At 38.4% G+C, this 22,073-nt stretch overlaps 1 protein-coding gene across 1 annotated transcript in view; it reads left to right on the top strand.

Annotated features, from left to right (window-relative positions):
- ST18 (ST18 C2H2C-type zinc finger transcription factor) overlaps window positions 1-20,884 on the top strand; it is a 59,421-nt gene extending 38,537 nt beyond the window's left edge. Inside the window, exons 9-18 of the mRNA XM_063299274.1 lie at window positions 7,559-7,671; window positions 10,446-10,508; window positions 10,867-10,935; window positions 13,812-13,874; window positions 13,956-14,036; window positions 14,617-14,838; window positions 15,480-15,568; window positions 16,369-16,472; window positions 19,133-19,276; window positions 20,449-20,884. Of these exons, the coding sequence (XP_063155344.1) occupies window positions 7,559-7,671; window positions 10,446-10,508; window positions 10,867-10,935; window positions 13,812-13,874; window positions 13,956-14,036; window positions 14,617-14,838; window positions 15,480-15,568; window positions 16,369-16,472; window positions 19,133-19,276; window positions 20,449-20,589 (1,089 nt within the window). The 3' untranslated portion in view covers window positions 20,590-20,884. The remainder of the gene's footprint in view (window positions 1-7,558; window positions 7,672-10,445; window positions 10,509-10,866; window positions 10,936-13,811; window positions 13,875-13,955; window positions 14,037-14,616; window positions 14,839-15,479; window positions 15,569-16,368; window positions 16,473-19,132; window positions 19,277-20,448) is intronic.
- The last annotated feature ends 1,189 nt before the right edge of the window (window positions 20,885-22,073 follow it).

Below are 22,073 nucleotides of genomic sequence, written 5' to 3'. Positions count from 1 at the left end.
AAAACAGAAATAGATCTTTTTCTGAAACTCCCTGGCTTTTTCCATTATCCAGCGGATATTGGCAATTTGGTCCCTAGTTCCTCTGCCTTTTCTAAACCCAGCTTGTACATCTGGCAATTCTCGCTCCATGAATTGCTGAAGTCTACCTTGCAGGATCTTGAGCATTACCTTACTGGCATGTGAAATGAGTGCCACTGTTCGATAGTTTGAACATTCTTTAGTGTTCCCCTTTTTTTGGTATGAGGATATAAGTGGATTTTTTTCCGATCTGATGGCCATTCTTGTGTTTTCCAAATTTGCTGGTATATGGCATGCATCACCTTGACAGCATCATCTTGCAAGATTTTGAACAGTTCAGCTGGGATGCCGTCATCTCCTGCTGCCTTGTTATTAGCAATGCTTCTTAAGGCCCAATCCACCCCACTCTTCAGGATGTCTGGCTCTAACTCACTGACCATACTGTCAAAGCTACCCACAATATTGTTATCCTTCCTATACAGGTCTTCCATATATTCTTGCCACCTTTTCTTGATCTCTTCTTCTTCTCTTAGGTCCTTGCCATCTTTGTTTTTGATCATACCCATTTTGGCCTGGAATTTACCTCCGATGTTTCTAATTTTCTGGAAGAGGTCTCTTGTCCCTCCTATTCTATTGTCTTCTTCCACTTCCGCGCATTGCTTGTTTAAAAATAATTCCTTATCTCTTCTAGCTAACCTCTGGAATTTTGCATTTAATTGGGCATATCTCCCCCTATCACTGTTGCCTTTTGCTTTCCTTCTTTCTTGGGCTACTTCTAGTGTCTCAGCAGACAGCCATTTTGCCTTCTTGGTTTTCTCTTTCTTTGGGACGTATTTTGTTGCCGCCTCCTGAACAATGTTGCGAACTTCTGTCCATAGTTCTTCCAGGACCCTATCTACTAAATCTAATCCCTTAAATCTATTCTTCACCTCCACTGCATATTCCTTAGGAATATTAGTGAGCTCATATCTAACTGATCTGTGGGTCTTCCCTAATCTCTTTAGACTGATCCTAAATTGTGTAATAAGAAGTTCATGATCTGAACTACAGTCAGCTCCAGGTCTTGTTTTTACCGACTGTATAGATGTCCACCACCTTTGGCTGCAGAGGATGTAGTCAATCTGATTTCGGTGTTGTCCATCTGGTGAAGTCATGTATAAAGCCGTCTCTTAGGTTGTTGGAAGAGAGTGTTTGTTATGCAGAGTGAGTTGTCTTGGCAAAATTCTATCAGCCTATGTCCTGCTTCATTTTTGTTCTCCCAGGCCATGCTTACCGGTAATTCCAGGTGTCATTTGACTACCTACCTTAGCATTCCAGTCTCCTGTAATGAAAATAACATCTCTTTTTGGCGTATTGTCCAATAGGTGCTGCAGATCCTCATAGAGCTGATTTACTTCAGCTTCTTCAGCATCTGTGGTTGGGGCATGTAACTGGATCACTGTGCTGTTAGATGGCTTGCCTTGAATTCAAATTGAGATCATTCTATCTTTTTTTTGGATTGTATCCAAGCACTGCTTTAGCCACTTTACTATTAATTATGAAGGCTACTCCATTTCTTCTGTGGTCCTCTTGTCCACAGTAGTAGATCTGGTGGTCATCTGATGTGAAGTGGCCCATTCCAGTCCATTTCAGTTCACTGACACCCAACATGTCTATCTTTCATCTTGACATGTCACCAATAACCACATCCAGTTTGCCCTGGCTCATAGATATCACATTCCAGGTTCCAATGTTGTGTTGATCCTTAGAACATCGGATTCGCCGTTCACCAGCACCATCAGCCACTAGCCGTCCTTTCAGCTTTGAGCTAGCTGTGTCATCACTTCTGGGGCTAGTTGAACATATCCACTTTTCCTCCCCAGTAGCATTTTGACCATCTTCTGACCTGGGAGTCTCATCTTCCGATGGTATAGTGACATGGTATCTCTGGTTGTACTGATACATTTATTTTTCATGGCAAGAATACTGGGGTGGGTTGCCATTACCTTCCCCAGGGTTCTCATTTAGCCTGACCTCTCTGTCATGACCTTCCCGTCTTGGGTGGCCCTTCACAGTTTAGCTCATGGCATCATTGAGGTGCTCAAGCTCCAGCACCATGACAAGGTAATGATCCTTTGCTGGAGAAAAATTTGGTAATAGTAAAAAAAAAAAAAGAGTATAATAGTATAATTTAAGGTACAGAATACCGCCACCACCTCTCATCTTCAACTGAAAACTACATTTTTTAAAATATATATTTGGAATTGAAGAGGCCTATAATATATTGAGATTTTGAAAATGTTTTCCATATATATATGTATACACACACACACACATACATACACACACAGTATTTAGAAATTTCACACAAAGTATAAAATACCCTGGGAATTACAACTGATTGCTATCTATTTCTGCTTTCCCACATGGAGACAACACTACTAAAAGAAATAAATACCTCAGAGGATGATAAGCAGCTTAAAGGCAAGTGTAGGAGAGTGAAGAAGCTAAAAAGTATAAATCCATCCACTGATGGTCAAGGGACAAGAATGGAAAGCAAAATAAATCCTGGAATTGAACAATTGGCTAAGAAGATGATAGCATCCAGATTCCTAGATTGTGACTTATATCACCAGTAAAGGGGACTCTCGGGCAGAGATGGGCTACACCTCACACAAATAGGGAACATGTAATGGCAAGAATCTTGCCAACCTTATCAAGAAGGGTCCTGAGGAACAGACTCAGAAAAGTTCTAGACATTAGGCATTAAAAGGAGTAAGAAATAAGTGATACCACTGTGGAAGTTTACTACACATCTATCTAGGTAGAGGATGTGGTCAAAATCAATTCACCATTCTCAACTATAGTGGTAATGGGAATATTTATCTGCAAACAGATAAAAACATAATTATTTAGGAGTGAGGATCCAAGAGATTTCTCATCTCTCCTGCTGACAAGGTAGTTAGCTACTCTGGACCCAATCCTGACCAACAGAGAGAAATGCTGAAGGAGACAGGCAACTTGGACAAAAGCAGCAGCAACAACAACAATCTTTCTGAGTTCTAGATAATCAGGAAAGGAAAAGCTGGGTGAAATGAGTCATGCATCTTGGACTTGAGGAAGGCAGATTTTACTGCCAGAACTGAAATGAAAGGTGGGCAGCACACCAGGGCCTCAAACTGTTAAAGATATGTGAGTAAATTTAAAAGATCCTGAAAAACAAGAAGCTGAAATCAGGCACAAATGATGCGCATCACAAGGAAAAAGGGGAAGGCTTAAGATGAATATAGAGTTCACTGACAAGATTATAGGGGGGAAAATAGAAAGTGATAATAGTGGTTGATAATTAAGGAAGAGTACAAGTCAGTAGCTCAAACCTTAAAGAACAGGGTCAGGAAGACTAGAGCTCAGAATAAGATGAGGCTGGTAAAGAATGCAAAATACTATGAGATGGGGTTGGGGATGTTGAAAATAAATGAGGAGACAGTTGGTCTATTGTGTAGGAAAGTTAATAATGGAAATAAGAAGAAGCTGGAGCTGCTTAACATCTTCTTTGAATCTGTTTTCTCTCAGAGGAGAAAAGCTATTAAAAGCACCCACATAGCTAAGCTAATTTAACTTTCCAAAGTCAGTTGGATGATATTCCAGAGTATTTTTTTTAAGCATTGATATTGATTTTAGTATACAGAAAATAGGAACTGAGAAACAAAAAAACAACTAAAATGTAACAAAATCAAAAGTAAAAATAGCAAACAAAAGAAAAGAAATCCCAGACTATTGAACAAGTGATCTCGGAACCGTTGATTAAAAATCCTGGAGAATTGGTGAGGTGCTAGAAGATTGGAGAACAGCAAACATAGTCTTAGTATTCAACAGGTGGGGGGAGGAGGCCCTGGGAAACTACAGACCAGTTGGTTTTATATCTGTCCTGGGCAAGGTACTAGAACTTACTATCAAATGTCATCTCTGTGAACATTAAAAAAAAAACAAAACACTATCATGACCAACAGCCAGCATCATTTTCAGAAGAACAAGTTCTGCTCAAGTAAACATTTCTCTTCTTACAACAGAGCAACTAGTTTGGTAGATGAATGTTGTGGATGTAGTAAATTTACTTTATTTGATCTTAATAATCATTTGATATAGTCTCTCTTTATCTTTATAGACAAGATGAATAAATCTTGTCAGTCTGAATAGCCAAATACAAAGGATACACAAAAGGGTGCTCGTTAAATGGTTCTCCATCATTTTGGAAAAAAAGTATCATGGGCTCCATCATTGGCCAGGTACCATTCAACATCTTTATAAGTATCCTTACAAGACAGAATGGAAGGGATGCTTATCAAATATGTAGCTGACACCAGGCTAGGAAGCTAGCTAATATGTTGACAGGTTTGAACACTAGGCCAACTAGCTGTGCTTCTGGTTAGGAAGAAAATTAAATACATAAGTACAGGATTTTGAAGACCTGACTTGGCAGAAGTGTTTGTCTGAAGGCTGTAGAACAACTAGTAGACCATTAGCTAAACATGAACAAGCAGGATAAAGCATCAGTTAAAAAGACAAATGAAGTATTGGACTGTATTAATGGAAGCATTACATCCAGATCATGCAATTTAAAAGAGATATGGAGAAGCTGAAGCAGGTTCAGAGAAGAGGTACTAGAATGGTAAGGGTTCTGGAAAACAATCCTTATAAGGAATGGTTCACATTTTAGTTGCAAGAGAGATTAAGAGAAATATGCCACTGGTATACAAATACCTAAAAGGCTGTTATATGCAAGATGGGGTATATCTGTTCTCTGTTGAAACCGAAAGCTGGACAAAGACTTTGTTGTTTATTCATTTAGTCACTTCTGACTCTTTGTGACTTCATGGACCAGCCCATGCCAGAGCTTCCTGTCGGTCGCCAACACCCCCAGCTGCCCCAGGGACGAGTCCGTCACCTCTAGAATATCATCCATCCACCTTGCCCTTGGTCGGCCCCTCTTCCTTTTGCCTTCCACTCTCCCTAGCATCAGCATCTTCTCCAGGGTGTCCTGTCTTCTCATTATGTGGCTAAAGTATTTCAGTTTTGCCTTTAATATCATTCCCTCAAGTGAGCAGTCTGGCTTTATTTCCTGGAGGATGGACTGGTTTGATCTTCTGGCAGTCCAAGGCACTCTCAGAATTTTCCTCCAACACCACAGTTCAAAAGCATCTATCTTCCTTCTCTCAGCCTTCCTTATGGTCCAGCTCTCGCAGCCATATGTTACTACGGGGAACACCATTGCTTTAACTATGTGGGCCTTTGTTGTCAGTGTGATGTCTCTGCTCTTGACTATTTTATCGAGATTTGTCATTGCTCTTCCCCCAAGGATTAAGTGTCTTCTGATTTCCTGACTGCAGTCAGCATCTGCAGTAATCTTCGCACCTAGAAATACAAAGTCTTTCACTGCTTCTACATTTTCTCCCTCTATATGCCAGTTATCAATCAAGCTGGTTGCCATAATCTTGGGGTTTTTTTTGAGGTTTAGCTGCAAGCCAGCTTTTGCACTTTCTGGACAAAGACTAAGGAATTGAAATTAAAAGAAAAGGTGAATATTAGGAGGAATTTCCTAATGGTAAGGACTGTCAAGCTCTAAGCAGGACTTGAAGTAAATTGCCTAAGGTCCCATTCAATGCATATATTCTGTGATTCTATGATTCTTTCTGATAATATTTATCTCTATCCTCAAGGATAAGTTTCTAGGTAAGTAAAGTTTCCAACAGCTGGAACAGCTTAAAATGTTGTAAACCAAAACTAAAGATTTACAGAAAACATTAGTCAAATAGAGATGTTTATATTAGCATTCTAGAGGCAATTATAAAGGCAAAAGAATGGTAGCATACCTGGGTCATGCATGAATCAAAGGAATTGTCCTAATGGGCCTTGGGAATACATGAGGGAGGGGGAAAAAACTATCCTTTGATGTGAATTATTTTGTATCTGATCCATGTCTGAAATGTATTAGCTGCAAATAATGCTGGATATAGATAAAAGTCTTAGGTAATGCAGGGAATTATAAAGGTACTATATTAGGTGCAGCAAATAATCATTATTATATCTAGTTTTATTATTTTGATATATATACACAACTGATTTTCAACTTGAAGGTCATTTCTAGAAGGTTTTTTCCCCCCCTTAACAAACTAAGAAATAGCCTGGTGGTCCAGATGCCCTTCTCAAAAATAAATAAATAAATAAATAAATAATAAAATCCTGAATTGGAAAAAGCTGATACTCCCCCTGCAAGCAAGCAAAATGCTGAGAAATAACTGGAGCTTTTAGTTTAGTTCAACTGTCAGTTTTCCAAAGATTTCAGGGCTTAAAATGTTAAAAGTGCCAGATGCTATTATCTGTTATTTGTGTTGTCATTATGTTCTGGTCTTTGCAGAAATCAATATAAATGTCCATCTGTACATTAATGGAATTTCATTTGGGTTTTTCCCCCTCCCCCTGAATGGGTAGGAATATGGAGGCTGGCAAGGATCCAAAGAACTATGTAACTATGTGAGCTTCCCAAATAAGACGACACACATATACCCACACATACAGACAGCATAAGAGATCACGTTAGAAACAGAATAGGGAAAAGCTGATTAAAAGAAAAAACAAACAACCCATGCCTGGGTACAGTAAGTCCCTTAGCTTACTTTATATTAGCTGTCCCACCACTCTCTGTCTAATATACTTTGTATTAAATAACAAGGGTATATATGCTAGGGGGATTGCCTCTACAGTAGTTTTTGGGTTTAAAGACAGATTGTACAAGCATACAGATAAGGTCACATTAATACACTTATTTCCAATAGTTATCTCTTGTATTTGAGCTCAAAAATAGTGAGTACAGTCTTTGATTTAAGGTGACAGTTGATCTAAGGTGACCCTGAAATCATTATTTGGTATTGAACTTCTCCAATGGTGAACATGCTGATTACTTTTTCTGCCCAGATAGTATGGTTGGATTCATACAACTTGTTAAGCCATAGTTTGTAAAACAAATCATAGTGGCATGCAACATACAAGACAGAAGCTGAATCACATTGGCTGCAATCATACATCTTGCTAAACCAAAGTCCAATAGACCACATTATGGCTTACCACAATCTAGGAACCAGCTTATAAAATCAGACATTCCATTATTTTGACTAACTTCCGTTGGTAAGGTAATTCTTCGGACAAAGTAAACAGAATAAGGGATAATAAAACAAATGAAAAGCATCACTTTTTGTTTATAATTTGTGCACAATTTGACATTTCCCCCTGAGACCTAACCAAGGATCTGTTTCAATGAGTACACATGAAAAAGTCAAAATTTCCATGCATTTTTCCCACTACATTTTAAGACGATTTGTGTTAAATAGCACTAAACTAGAAATACATTTCTTTTCAGCAGTTCCTGTCTTCCCTGAGTTAGCTGACTAGATTAGTTAGCTGAAAATGTGTAGTCCACAACTTCGGGGGGGGGGGCATCAGGTTGGAGAAAAATGGATTAAAAGATGGCAGTGCTTCAAAATAACAGTCTCTACTATTATTTCAGAAAGATCCTGCAACCTGTCCTGAAGGCCTGGAGGAAAAAAAATCTTCAGATATCTCAGAACCTAGTTCAAAACTCAAGCTTCATTCAAGAGATCTCAAAAAGGAACTGATCACGTGAGTAGATAGATAGATTTTTTTTTTCTGCTCATGTTCTGCTCATGTTAAAAACTCGCGAATACTCCTGATTTTTCAGACTTCAGAAAATATAGACATATAGACACGTTGGTTCATACTTGTGTCCTTTGCAATATGATCCTGAAAGACATTTTGAATTTGGGGTTATTATGAATGCTGCTTTGCCAAATCCTGCTCTATCATTTCATTCATTTGAGCTCTGACATCACTCCTATACTGGATATTTGCTTGAGGGATTGAGGAACCCTAAATGAGCTGCCTTCAGACAATAAAGTGACTATGAGCCAAATTCGCACAGACTTGAATGCTTATACCTAAATGTAATAGTTGCTGGCCATGTTGCATCTTCATTTTCAGATCACTTATGGCTTAGTTTTCCTGTATAAAGAAAACACTGATAAAATTTATAGGAGAAAAAAAAATATTTTTCCATTGAATGATTCAAGAACTCCAGTTACAGGATGTTAATTCCCAGGATCCCCACAACTGTTTAACACATTAATCACTAAATATATTTTTTTTCTGTCTATATTGTAATAACCTTGTAAGCATTGTATGAGATTTTAAAGCATCTGTAATGGTTGTTTTGCATCCTGATGTGCATCCAAAATGTGCTTGGCTGTGCAATTTAACTCAAACATGTTTAAATACAAATATTTAATAGGTCTAAAGGTAACACCGAGGGCAAGGAACATTTACCAAATATTTGCTGGCAGAATTGGTAGTACAAATGGCTCCATCATGAGGAAGTACCTAGAATGACAACAGCAATTATAAAGAAGAATCTCTTCAATGATTATATTATACCAGAGCAGTTGTATTCTGCAGAATGAACTAGGTTGTTTATGTGGTATACTGCTACTTAAAAGAAAACTGTACATTGCCTATTTCTGAAATATTGTTTAACAGCTAAAATGGGGTGATTCAATGATGCTTCAAGGACATCACTGAAAGCTATAGTCAGTTAAAATACCTCATAAGAAAAAAAAGGATTTTTAAAAAAAGAAAATTGTTAGACGGTTCAAGTCATTAGTGGATAACTGACTGAAATAGTTGAATGGTTTAGAAACTTTATGAGAAAACAACACAGTTTCATCTCTACAATCTTCTGGCTGTGGCTTTGCAACTTCCATCTTCATTGTCCCCATATGAAAAAGAAACACAGACCATCTCAGAGAGAATTCTTAGAGTGTTATAATCCCTGGTTTGTTAAATTAAAGCAGTATTTTTCCATGCAATCTACTCTCTTTCCCTCCTCCTCTTGGGACCCCAGTGTAACTGTTCTTGTTATACAATTAGTAATAATTATAATGTCACTAGTATATCCATTAAGTAAGGCAGATATGATGAAAGAAAGGAAGACAGTCACAAGAAGTTATTTTACTGAATTAAAACTAAATGCACCTCCAGTTCAAAGCACTATAAAAATAAACAGTAATATTAGAGGACTTCTCAGCAAACCTATACTTTTCCTTTCACATACACATTTCTCCATCATACATATACAACTTTCTATGTTTGCTCTCCTTTCCCCCCCATCCCTTTCCTTCATACATATACAGTATATGGGATTTTGGGGTCTTTAGGGCAGCTCATGTTAGCATCAGCTATCCCAGTACTGAACTTTCTTTTTCTTGTTTAACTAGCAGTGGAAGCCACTGAAAGGAGTTTCAAAAAAGGCTTGGAAGCTTGCCCCAGGCTCAGCTATTTCTTTTGTCTTGTGCATTTCCTTTCTGCTCCACAATCCTCTGCATTTAACTCAGGGGATCTAGTCTCATCCTATAGGACATGGAGTGGAGAACTACCATATTTGGCTGCTGCAAAAATATGGACAACCACTAGATGGGAGCAAAGAGATACAAAAAGCTCTAACTGTAGTGGTCAGCCAGATTATTGCAGCTCAGACAGAAAAGTTCTACTGGAGAAGCAGAACAGACAAAAAAAGGGAAATAAAAGGTGTGTCAGCCAGACGGTAGAGGTGAACAAAGGGGGGGGGGGGAGGAAGGACTACTAAAGTTCCAGATGTCTGATGCCTGGATATCACTGTTTCCATTGCGTGTAAAAAGCAGAGGTTTAATTTATCTACAAACCAGGATATGAAGTAAGGTTCAGATCCTGATAAAGAGGAATTAAACCAAGTGCCTGGTATGCATACAAAGAGAAACTATTCTCCCCCTTGTGTGATTTCAGAACATACTATTGAAAAGATTGCTTATGTGAGCTTGCTTAGCCCTAAATCAGACTTTGCCAAAGTCCATCACAAGGACAGGGAGAAGACAGACAGTGTTATCAATCCTCATTGATAACACATAGTACTATATAAAGCATTTGAAGGAACACTTCACAAAGCATGGTGGCTTGAATAGAGTGCCTCTCCTCAAAGCACAGAGGCAGGAAGATCCTCCAGGACAGTGTTTCTCAACCTTAGCAACTTTAAGATGTGTGGACTTCAGCTAGCTGGCTGAGGAATTCTGGGAGTTGAAGTCCAGACACCTTAAAGTTGCTGAGGTTGAAAAACACTGACACAGGCAGCCCTCAAAGCAACTGTGCCAACCCTACCGGAGTATGTGGCTACCCCAATACATCAAATATTTTGCACAACCCAGTGACCATGGATAACAGCAGAACATGGTTCTCCAGCAGAACATGGTTATTCCCCCTTATGTTTTTTTTTTTTTCAAAGAGAAACAAAAATGCTTCTCTCACCCCCACCCAGTTAATTTGTGTCTGACTGGTTCACTTTATTTCTTTAGGTGTCCAACTCCAGGATGTGATGGCAGTGGTCATGTGACAGGAAACTATGCATCTCACCGCAGGTAAAGAAATGAAATGTGAGAGCATTTAATAACAAAATACAGGGATACAGGATTGCAGTTTATAATTAATAGTAATAGCTATGTATTTTCCATGACCAATATACATTTCTAGGCCCAATTAAAAAAAAACCAAACCTCTAAAACCCCAAATAGTTTGGATTTGGGTAATCCACAAGACTGCCTTCACCTGCATGTACTTACTGAATTTAAGATACAAAAAATACTGCAGCCTTAGATTTGGTGAGTCTTACTTTGGTTAAGCTTTTAGTTTACTTTTTTAAAAGAAAACATGTAATCATCATTATTATTATTTTGTTACAGCAACCTTAAGAAACTCTTTTACATTTGATTTTCTTAGTGTCTCTGGATGTCCCTTGGCTGACAAGACGTTAAAATCCTTAATGGCTGCCAGTTCTCAAGAGCTTAAGTATGTATTTGTTCCAAAGAAAGGGGAAGTATTGACTGATACATTCCTTTACAGATTCTGCTTGCATCAAAATCCATTATTTAATAAAAGCAGCAAGTAAGGCTATTTGTACTCAATGTTTCAAATATCATAAATCATTGTTTTCAGGAATATTTTCTTTCTTTAGCTTTCTTTGGCCATTCCAATCCCATGCAATTAAAACTACATGATGGAGTGTTAGGATGAATGTGCTAGCTCCAGTACATGGGTAAGAAAGGATCCAGTTAGATAAGCATTGTGCTAAACCTCTTGTCCTCCATGGTGGAATTGGGGACTTATCCCCCACCCCCACTTTTCTGACGAGTTTCTAATAGAATAAGAATTAGAATGATGCAGTCCTACCAGGTTGATTGCATGGAGAACAGGCTGATCCAAAGGTCCTCTAAACTGGATGCTGCCATGAGTGCAATAAAGCAAAGAAAAATAATTCTATTAGGACCATTAATAATAGTTGAATCTTAATGTCTTTTTAAAACCTGGAAGGAAATCCCACAGACAAAGAATGAGAAGACAACGAAGAGGATGGGCAAACTCGGCTATTGACATTTGGCATGTTTTCTATTTACCTGGTCACCTGCTGCTGGGGGAGTGGCCCTGTGCTGAGGAATAAGGCTTTGGCCCAAGGTTCAGGTCAGAGCTCATGGGAGAAGTGCATAAGTATGCCTGCTGCAGAACGCTTTCAGGAATAGCCCCTTTTGAAAATGAACGGCTGGAAATTTTGTTCTAGTGTGACACTCCAATCTTGACTCTAGACAATGTTCTGAGTCTCATAGACCTGCCCCACAACTTTACTTCAGGGAGAGTTGACCTGTTCAGTGCATTCAGTCCCGAGGAATATGTTAAGAGCCTCTTCCCAGATGAGATCAAAAGAGAGCGAGCACAGTGCATTGCTCTGCAAGTTATTTCCCTCTCCTATGGAACACCTTACCTTCAGAGGTCCAGACAATGTCCCTTTTACAGTTTTCTATAGGGCAGTCAAGTCTGAGCATTTTCACATGTTTGAAGAGTGTAGGAATTGCTCTGGTGCCAGGGCTTGTTTTTTTGTGTGTGGCAGAGTGATGTGCTTTATGTTTTATCAATAGTTTTATGTGATTGTAAACTACTGGGAGTGAAATTGGCAGTATAAAAATACATAAATATTAAAATATGTACATACAGATACAGATACATTCCTATTGTACCTTCAGCTTTTTCACTCAAAGTAACTGATTGCCCATCAAGGTATATATCAGAAGTAGGTTACTTGTGGGCAATATGCTTTACAGCACCAATCAAAGCCTCCTTCTAAATTGCTAACAGTTGGAGCAATTTGTAAGAAAAGTTGCAGCTTGAATTATATTTTGTTGGCTGCTAAAATGCAGTGTGCACACACACCCTCTCTCACAGAGAGCATCACAGCTTGTTTTCAGGATGCCTGTGAATTTCAGTAGTGGCGGAATCTCCTTGAACGAGGAGTCCCTGCCTAAGCTATCTATCTATCTATCTATCTATCTATCTATCTATCTATCTATCTATCTATCTATCTATCTATCTATCTTTTCCACAGAGTAAAAACAATATAAAATTTAAGTTAAAGATAAGAGAAATAGAGAAAAGTAATAGAAAAGTGAAAAAGAGATAAAGAAAAAGAGATAGAAACAAAGGAAAAAGAAAGAATAAAAAGAAGTGGCTTCTGATCTCCTTAAGAGCAGTTATACGTACATTTATATTTTACCCTCCCTAAGTTTACATCAAAGTTTCCTTATTTTCATAATCTACCCTTTCTAATCATCAAATCCATAAATCATCAGTTCATCTTTTTCTTTTTTCAGCAAAAAGTCCATAAGGGGTTTCCAGTCACTAATAAATGTAATAATTGATATTTCTCTAAGCAAACAAGTTAATTTTGCCATCTCTGCTAGAGCCGTCATCTTCACCAACCATTCCTCCACTGTGGATATTTCAGGATCTTTCCATTTTTGTGCATATAGTTTTCTCACAGCAGTGATTATATATAAAAATGATCTTCCATGGCTTGACTAAGTTACTTCTGAGATGTTCCATCCACCATATGCAAGCACACATTTAGAAACCAAGGCTGTTTCAACACAGCCAGTATACTATACTGGGCATAACAACACTGAAGTACAGGCTTTTCTAGAAATTGTGGTTTGAGGAGAGCTAGATAAAAAGGTAGTTGATCCAAAAATGGTGAGTGAGGGGAAGAGAAAAAGAAAGGTAGTTCTGTATACATACAGTATGTCATCTCAGTTCTTCCTATGCAAGATAATCAAAGTAGATAAAAATGTATAAAGAAATAATAATGCCTTTTTTTAAAAAAAAGACCTACTTGTTTTTGTTTAAAACAATCCTGAGGGTGGTATTACTCCAGCATTTAGCTCCTCAACAGAATAAAACCATTTTTTCCACTCAGCTTCCCCTTACACCATGCAGTTCTTAGGAGTTACTTGCTTGACTTAGCAGATGAGTCTGTGCCAAGCTTTCCCAAGATGTGTTGGACTACAGCTCTTCTAAATGCCAGTCAGCATGCCCACTGGCATGCTGATTCAGCATATCAGATGCAAGGTAAATTACCTCCCATCCAGTATCTAAATATCCAATCAGAAAAATTATGGAGGTTGTCCTAGTAGATGAGTCTACAGAACATTACCTTCCCTCAGAAACTGCTGTTTTTCCTAGACATTTTTTGTATTTTTAAAGCATTTTCTGTATTTCCACTGTGAAGTACCAAAAGAGGAATGCAAGGAAGTCCTATGCAAACTTTTCTTAAGTTCTCTATTTAATAAGGTAGGATTCATTTAAATAGTTCATCTTTTTCTCTATATTTTATTTCATAGGTGTCCCACTCCTGGATGTGATGGCTCTGGTCATGTGACAGGAAATTATGCCTCTCACAGAAGGTACAGACCCTTTACTTATATAGAGATAAAATACTAGGAAGTCAGGAAGGGAAATAAACTGCTTTGCATACTTTTCTTTAGTTTATCTGGCTGTCCTCGGGCCAGGAAAGGTGGTCTGAAAGTGACTCCTACAAAGGAAGAGAAAGAAGATCCTGAACTTAAGTAAGTAATCATAAAGCACATCCCAGCTGGTCTCACTAACTTATGCATACATAATAACAAATTGAAATAAACTATGTTATTCCTGATGTAGCCAAAAAGATGTTATGCAGGAAAGTTTCTAAGCCTTCACCTGTTTATGGTCTCAGCAAATCTTCTTTTTCCTACCCTGATTTTATGATTGGTAATTTTCCATGCAGATAAATTGGCTGATAAATGTAACAATTGTCCAGTCTTCATGACGAACCTTACTGAATATTTTAAATCTTTTAAAGTGGCTGTGATAGTAATGATTAGGTTAACTTTGGCTTGTTCACTAAATGCAATGGGTGGGTTAACACAAAAGTTAAGTTCACAGAAAATGCCAAGATATAATGTGGCTTAACACAGGACACTAACCCCAAATCAACCCATATTATAGCTCTAGTGATTTATGTCACTTGTGGGATCAAATATGCTAAGAGCTTTCCATTAAAAAACCTGGACATGCATGTTATTTTGCTAATTTGAATATATTTTTATGAGCCCTTAGAGTTGTTAGAGAGATCTTTAGACAAACATCAGTTTTGCTGTGCTCCTATAGATGTCCAGTGCTAGGCTGTGATGGCCAAGGTCATGTATCAGGTAAATACACTTCCCATCGCACAGCATCAGGTTGTCCTATGGCTGCCAAGAGACAGAAGGAAAGTCCTCTCAATGGATCTTCACTGCCATGGAAGTTGAACAAGCAAGAGCTGCCACACTGCCCTTTGCCAGGCTGCAATGGGCTGGGTCACGTTAATAATGTTTTTGTCACCCACAGAAGGTATCATTTTGTCTTTATTCCCTTTTTCCCTTCTCCTAGAAAATATCAGCAAATCAATGCAATTTTGTTAATTTAACAACCCTATTCAACTGATAGGAAAAATCTTGTTAGGATTTTGCATGCGTTTTGAATAACTCATCTTTTTTGGATGAACGAGTCCTAGGACCTTTAAAGAACACTTATACATACTATATAACAGTAAATTATTCCTAGGACTGAGTCGCTGAACAAATATTTTGTAGACCTTTGAAAATGAACATTATGAGCTGTTCATACTGTAAATTGTTCTGTTGAGCTTCTAATGTAACTTCGGGATCATAGATTTCACAGCATGAATGTAGCTGCTTTGGCCATTACCAAAACAGTAGTGCAAATGTATCAGATTTGGTGCTTTGGAGCAATTGCTATCAAGGTACATCCATAACACAACTGAACAATGAGTTGAAAGAGGTAACAGCTGTGTAGGCATGTCACTGGAAATCATACACAATGAATAATATTGTATTAACATGATTACAAGAGTGAAGCATAATAAGCAGTGCAGCAAAACGGACTTGTACTGACAAGACCTTGGAAGCTGAATTGTGGCAATCAAAATATGTTTCAACTTTCATATAGGTCCCCTTTCCTACTCTTTTTAGTTTGTCTGGATGTCCTCTGAATGCACAAGCCTTAAAAAAAGGCAAAATATCTGAAGAACTAATGACTGTTAAATTGAAAGCAAGTGGAGGTAAGGCGATTAGATTGTATGAATGTAGCATCAACCCACTGATTTACTGAGAATTATAAGAACCATTGTGTTGCATTACAGCAGTGTTATTGCAAAAGGTTTGACTATGTATTCTTTTCCCACTGTATCTATGGGATACATCTTGCTCTCTGTCCTCCAACAATAGATATTGACTATAAGTAACATATAGTCATTACGATTAGCCACTATTGATAATCTTCTGCTCTCTGAATCCCTTTTCAAAACTATTAAAGTTTATGACTATACAATGTGCATAAATATACTTGCATTCATTCTAAATCTAAATTTCTCACCTTACCGCTTTATATTACTGATATGCCAGCAATTTCTATCCCTATATAATATAACACATGTAGCTTGACCTTTGGACCTGTTCCATATAGTTGAAACTGATATATAAATATAGCTGAAATTGGTGTATAAATTGCATATGAACATTGCATTCCTTTTAGACTCCAGATATAAAACTTACTCAGGATCAGGCATAGGAATAAATAGTATAGCAGGAAGACAAGGAAAATATTGAGAAATGTAGTGACATGCATGAGCCTTTTGAGAGTCCTTCATTGTGCTTGATATGTTACAATGGAGAGTTTGATTCTGATTCTGATAGGTGTAGAATGAAATTGCAAATATATAGTTTTGATTTCAGTTAAATGGGCAGGTATTTAACCAATTTAAGCCCCAGAAACTATTTCACAATGTTCCTAAAGATGGATGTTAATACTTTCAGGAAGACATCATTTTATACTTGACTTGAGCTAGTAAATCTTGTGCAGGTTTAGAGAATGAAGAGGAAATCAGACATTTGGATGAAGAAATTAAAGAACTAAATGAATCCAACCTTAAAATTGAAGCTGATATGATGAAACTTCAGACACAGGTAAGAATGAAACTACCTCACTGAGACATAGCAATAATACATATTTTGCCCCAGCCACCCCTTTTAGTGATTGAAGGATCAGGTCCCCTGCTAAATTAGCTTTGTTTAGAAGAAAATGAAGGCCATTGCTGGTGAAGGAAGCAATACTGGTGACCAGGTCAGCTCAAGCATTCTCTATGTGTAGCTCATTCTCAGAAGAATAGGAAAAGGGGCCATAGTGACAGATGGCAACAGCATGAACAACACATGAACACTTCCCTGTGTGCTATTTGCCAGTTGGCACATGTTCTGCCTCTTCCTGGTTGGACCACACAAAGGCCTTGGCTGCTGCTGAGCACTACCAGCTGAGTTTTAGAATGCTGACTATCTTGACATGGCAAATGGTTCATATTGCTTGAGGCTGAGTCTAGGAATGTTTGCCAGATCTATTGGAAATAAAGGAAGAAGAAAAATGAAAGATTTTTATATTAGTAAAGTGATATGTTGTGAAAGAGCAGGTAAAGAGAAGGAAAGGATTGGAGAAAGGAATTAAGAGAGCTAATATATCATTGTACCATCATCTCAACCCACCCACTGTGGTTGGTGGTTGAGACACCTGGGTTGATGGTATAGGCGATCTCAACCAGCCATCCCTGAGGAGGTGTTGTTCTGAGGCAGTCTGGGATTTCATAGTCATCATGACAACTATGGGCTTGTCACAAATTATCATAGTCTCATGAATAGGAAACCACATATTAGACCTGATTTATACCTTGGAGCAATTGGGGCATGATCTGGTGGTGGTAAATATAAAACTACTCCATTGTCATAGACAGATCACTTTTTAATGAATGACCATGGAGTTGACTGGCATTACTGACCTCCGCAAGGAGATAAATCCAATTAGATTAGTCCATCCCAGGCATATAATAGATCATACTGGCTGGCAGATGGTTTCATCAATATGTGGTAGAAGTCTTAACCCAGGGTCTGGAGGCTAAGGCTGCGGGTTCAGAAGCTGGCTGATTCCAGAATAATACCAACTGCAGTTTGACTGTCCTAGAAAGAGCTGGTGAGCAATCTCAAAGTCCTGTACTCTCATTTCCTAGAAGAACAGAAGTTGGAAGCTATGGCCAGGAGGGCCTTTGCCCAGATATGACTGGTGTGTCAGTTATGGCCAATCCTAGAGAAGAAGACTGTGGCTATGTCACTCACATCCTCATCACTTCAGGGTAGAATATGGTAATGAGCTCTACATGAGACTGCACTTGACAGTCATCAAGAACTATGGCACAGTGTAGTATCCTGCATGTTAACAGGACCTACTCTGATGTAAGACTAATACAGGAGGACCTGCATAGGTTACAAGTTTATTCCTGGCTGAAATTCAAAGTGCTGTTTATAACTTTTAAAATCCTATCTGGCTTGTGGCCTGGTTATCTGCAGACCACTAATTCTAAATAGAAGCTGCCTGCAGAGCCCCCATTCCAGTGAAATATGGTGAGAAGGAACTGTAGGCAACTTGCAGGGGCTCTGCTCCATGGAATCCCTTCTTTTCTTCCTGAGCACAGAAGAGTTACTTAGATGTTTCCATTTTACCAAACAGTTACCACCTTCGCAAGAAGTGACTAAATCTCTATCTTTGGAATGATGAATATGTACTGCATATTCCCTAAATATAGATTTGGTTGTAATGCATAGCATGCAGTCCTATAATTGCACCCATAAATCTGGCATTGTAGCAGCATGCAAATAGTGATGAGAACTGCAAAGTGATGAGGAACTCATGGAAAATGTGCAGCTTATTATGATGGCCAATGAAGCCTGAACAAAATAGACTGACCTGCCAGAGTCTTTGCTTTGTTCTTACTTGACTCATATCATCTGAAATATTTTGAATGTATAGGTTTCATTGGTCCACTTAGCCTAGGACTATTTACTCTGATGGAAAGTCAGGCCTTTCAAGATCATATTTGTGTCGGCCTTGCTTGGTGAAGAGTGTGCCTCTATTTTCTATTCTGTTTCTTTTATATTTCACCCTTTCCATTCAGAAATGCTTATAATCTCAGTCATCCTACATCATAGCCTTACCTAGTTCTAGTGCTAATACCAGGGTTGTTGCTATTGTGGTGAGTCAGCAGGGATGCTGTAAGAAAAAATCAGCAGTACAAACAGCAGTTTGCTTGCTTCTTTTTTTCTGTGCCTAATAGCAAAACTCTTTTTTTACCAGGCATTTTTAACCAACCACTAAGCCTCCTCCTGTTTTGTCAGATTGGGGCCTTTCATCCACTTGTGAACTCCCACAAAACAAGCAGCCAACCAAACAAATACTTGTTCTTTTCATCCTGCAGGGTTGCTGCTGCTGTCTAGAGTGGAGATGGGCAAATTTCCACAATTTGGAGCTGTGGGGAAAGGTTGGTGGGGGGAGCACATTAGGTGGAAATTGAAGCAGGAGGCAAACAACTTCAATTTCTACACTTTTTTAAAAAACAACAACAACATGCTGCTAAACTTGGCCATTTTTCTGATGAAAATCGGTAACATGATTTTGTGGGCCTCAGGATTGCATCTTCTCTGCTTGGTCCTGTGTCTTCTGAGCAAGTTCTTGTACGTAGTTGTAGTTTTGTATCAAGAGCCTAAATATTCATCCTGCCATCTCTCATTTTTCTTCATGGATTCAGATCACATCAATGGAGAGCAATCTGAAAACCATAGAAGAAGAGAATAAACTGATAGAGCAGAATAATGAGAGCCTATTAAAGGAGCTAGCTGGCCTAAGCCAAGCCCTCATCTCCAGTCTTGCCGACATTCAACTTCCACAAATGGTATGTTTGTGACTAAGGATTCTGCAGTTTCTCTAAGAGTCCAAGAATAGAGAAGTATATGGTGGCATCTAGCAGGGCTGTCAAATGGACAGTTATGATGCAGAATCCATTAATCGCACTGTGAAATTACAAAAAAGGTATATTATCAATTCTGGATAGAATAATGGTAATACCTTAAATACAAAAAACTAATATTTTTGGAATGGGGCAACTCATCTGGTAGAGAGATAAGAGATAACTTACACTGTCTTTCACAACTAACATGAAGATGGATAATTATTTTCTTCTCAGGTGTCTAATCCAAGGGCTGAACAAACTGTGAATTCATAGACATATATGCAGTGACATTGCCAATGACATACTGTGGACTGTTTTTACTTGCCAACATTACCAATGGGAAACCAGCATCTGGTCCCTGCCAGCCCCATGAGCAGGGGACCAATATAGACCAAGTTACTTGGTCTCCTTCCATTAATGGCAGCAGGGAAATAAAATTCCACTTCTGCTGCAAAGCAGATGACAATCATCAGCAAGAGGGAAAAGTGAGTAAAGTAACAATGGGGCTCCCCATTGTTATATAGCCACAATATCTGTGGCCAAGGACCACATGTTGAGACACTGAAGTAGATACGTCACCCATATATATTCAGAGGCTGAAACACTCACACACACAGCCCCTAGGCAAAAAGTCACTTGCCTCTGCCTTGAATCATATTGTGACTCCATCAAGCCTCCATATGTCTGTGTTTTTAAGACCAAAAAAAAAAAAAAAAAGTGGTATCTGGATAGACCTCCTTGTGATGTGCCACAGATGATGAAGAATTGCAAATATCTGCCAGCAGCAACTTCTGGGTCATCTGGGGCAGATGGTACAGACAAGTCTTTTACTTGTTAGTAATATGGTGAGTATATTAGCATTACAAGTTAATGCACTTAAAGTAAAAAGGGGAGGGAGAGAGAGAAAAGGGGTGTCCATTCAACATGATTCCAACAGATTTTGACATGCTTTCACCAGAAAACAAAGTTCTGACTTAAATTTTAAAAGCTCAGTTCTCATGTATCTCAGCCAGATTCATGTCTGCAGTTAACAGATAAGGAATCTTCTGTCTCTCTCTAATGTTCTGCTGATCTTTGATTCCTTTGTTTTGGGTCATGCCTTTGTCTTTCTTTAGGGCCCAATCAGTGAGCAGAATTTTGAAGCCTATGTGAATACACTCACAGATATGTACAGCAATCTGGAAAGGGACTATTCCCCAGACTGCAAGGCTCTGCTGGAAAGTATCAAGCAAGCAGTGAAGGGTATTCATGTGTAGGATGGAAGAACTGCTGGGCACAAGAAGGTCTCGGCAGCTGCAAATTCCAGATGAATCCATGAAGAGCACCTGGACTGCTTAGAAATATTGGTTGCTGTGCTGCATTTTTAATTACAACATTGCACTATTTTTTTCCAGCTGACATAAAAAGGACATTAAACATAACAGACTATTGTATTAACAGCAATGAGTTAGATCATCAAACATATTTATTTCTGTACAAATCCTTTTTGTTGCCATTGTTGTTTTGCACTTGTTTCATTTTTGTAAAGTGAATGTACAAAGTGTGTGTAACTATTTTTTTACATTTTTAATTTATTCTCAATCAAAGAGTTGTATGGCTTTTTTTTTAAAGAAAAGATTGTTTAACAGCATTTCTTGCAGCCTGCCATATTTTTACAAATGTGTTTGTTAATTTATTTTCCAATGGGATTTTAAATAGACTGAAAGTTATAGTGTAAATTAAATAATGTGCTGGGTTTGTACAGGAAGAAGAAAATACTATGAAAGAAAGAAGTAACAGAACTGTGATTCTAGTTTATTTTCACCACATCCTGCTTTTTATAACTGTTTTTTTAATGAAATAAATGGGCTTGCAATAGCGTGAGAGGCAAAGACCCAGGGATAGCAAGCTGAATGGTGCCCTCTAGTGGGGAACATAATCTCCTTGAGCACAGCATGCCGTAAGAGTTCAAGAATTTTCGTAGCAATAATGAAATACAGCAATCAGCAAAGCATTGGGCCCGGCTACAGCCTTAGCCTGCACAAAACGATTGTTTGAAACCATTCAGGGAAGACTGGATTGATTGAAGGATCCTTTCCCGCTGCCCCAATTTCATGTTCATTCATGAAGGAAGATAAAACTGTTTAATCTCTCAAATAAGTATAGAAGTATATTTGAAGTATAGAAGCTGGGAAAAAAACATGGTTCAGTTCACCACTATCAATATACTTTCATATTGGAAAAGTGCTTCCCAAGTTGATGATTTTGTACATATCATGAAGCAAGGACATTTCCCCTGATATAGCAGTTGTTGTTCTAGGGTGATTGAAAGAAATTCCACAGGTACAGTACTTTTCTAGTTTGACTTTGTGGGGGCAAGGCCTCCTGCAGCAGTCATGTGTTACAATTAGTCCTCTCCATTGCCCTAAGAGACTGATGTTGATTATAATCCTATTATAAACTACTGTAAGCAGTATTTATCTTCCAGCTCAATACTGTCAACATCGACTGGTAGTGAATCTTAGGAGTGGCTCATTCCTGTATCTTCAATAGAACTGATTTTTACACTGAAGAAAATAGGGAATGTACAGAAGTGATTAGTGTACATACCAGAGTCTTGTGTAACTTTGGATCAGGTGGTAGCAAGTTTTAGTTTCCACTGATTATGGAAAGGGAGATCTCCAAATGCTGCAGTCCATAAGCCCTCATTGAGACACGCATTCAAACTTGTCCAAAGTGGACCCTTTGATCATCTGTATTC

This window comes from Candoia aspera, chromosome 3 (genome assembly GCF_035149785.1).
Source record: "Candoia aspera isolate rCanAsp1 chromosome 3, rCanAsp1.hap2, whole genome shotgun sequence".
NCBI classification, from domain to species: Eukaryota; Metazoa; Chordata; class Lepidosauria; order Squamata; family Boidae; genus Candoia; species Candoia aspera.
Note: the sequence above shows the minus strand (reverse complement) of the source record. Positions and strands in the feature narration are given on the sequence as shown.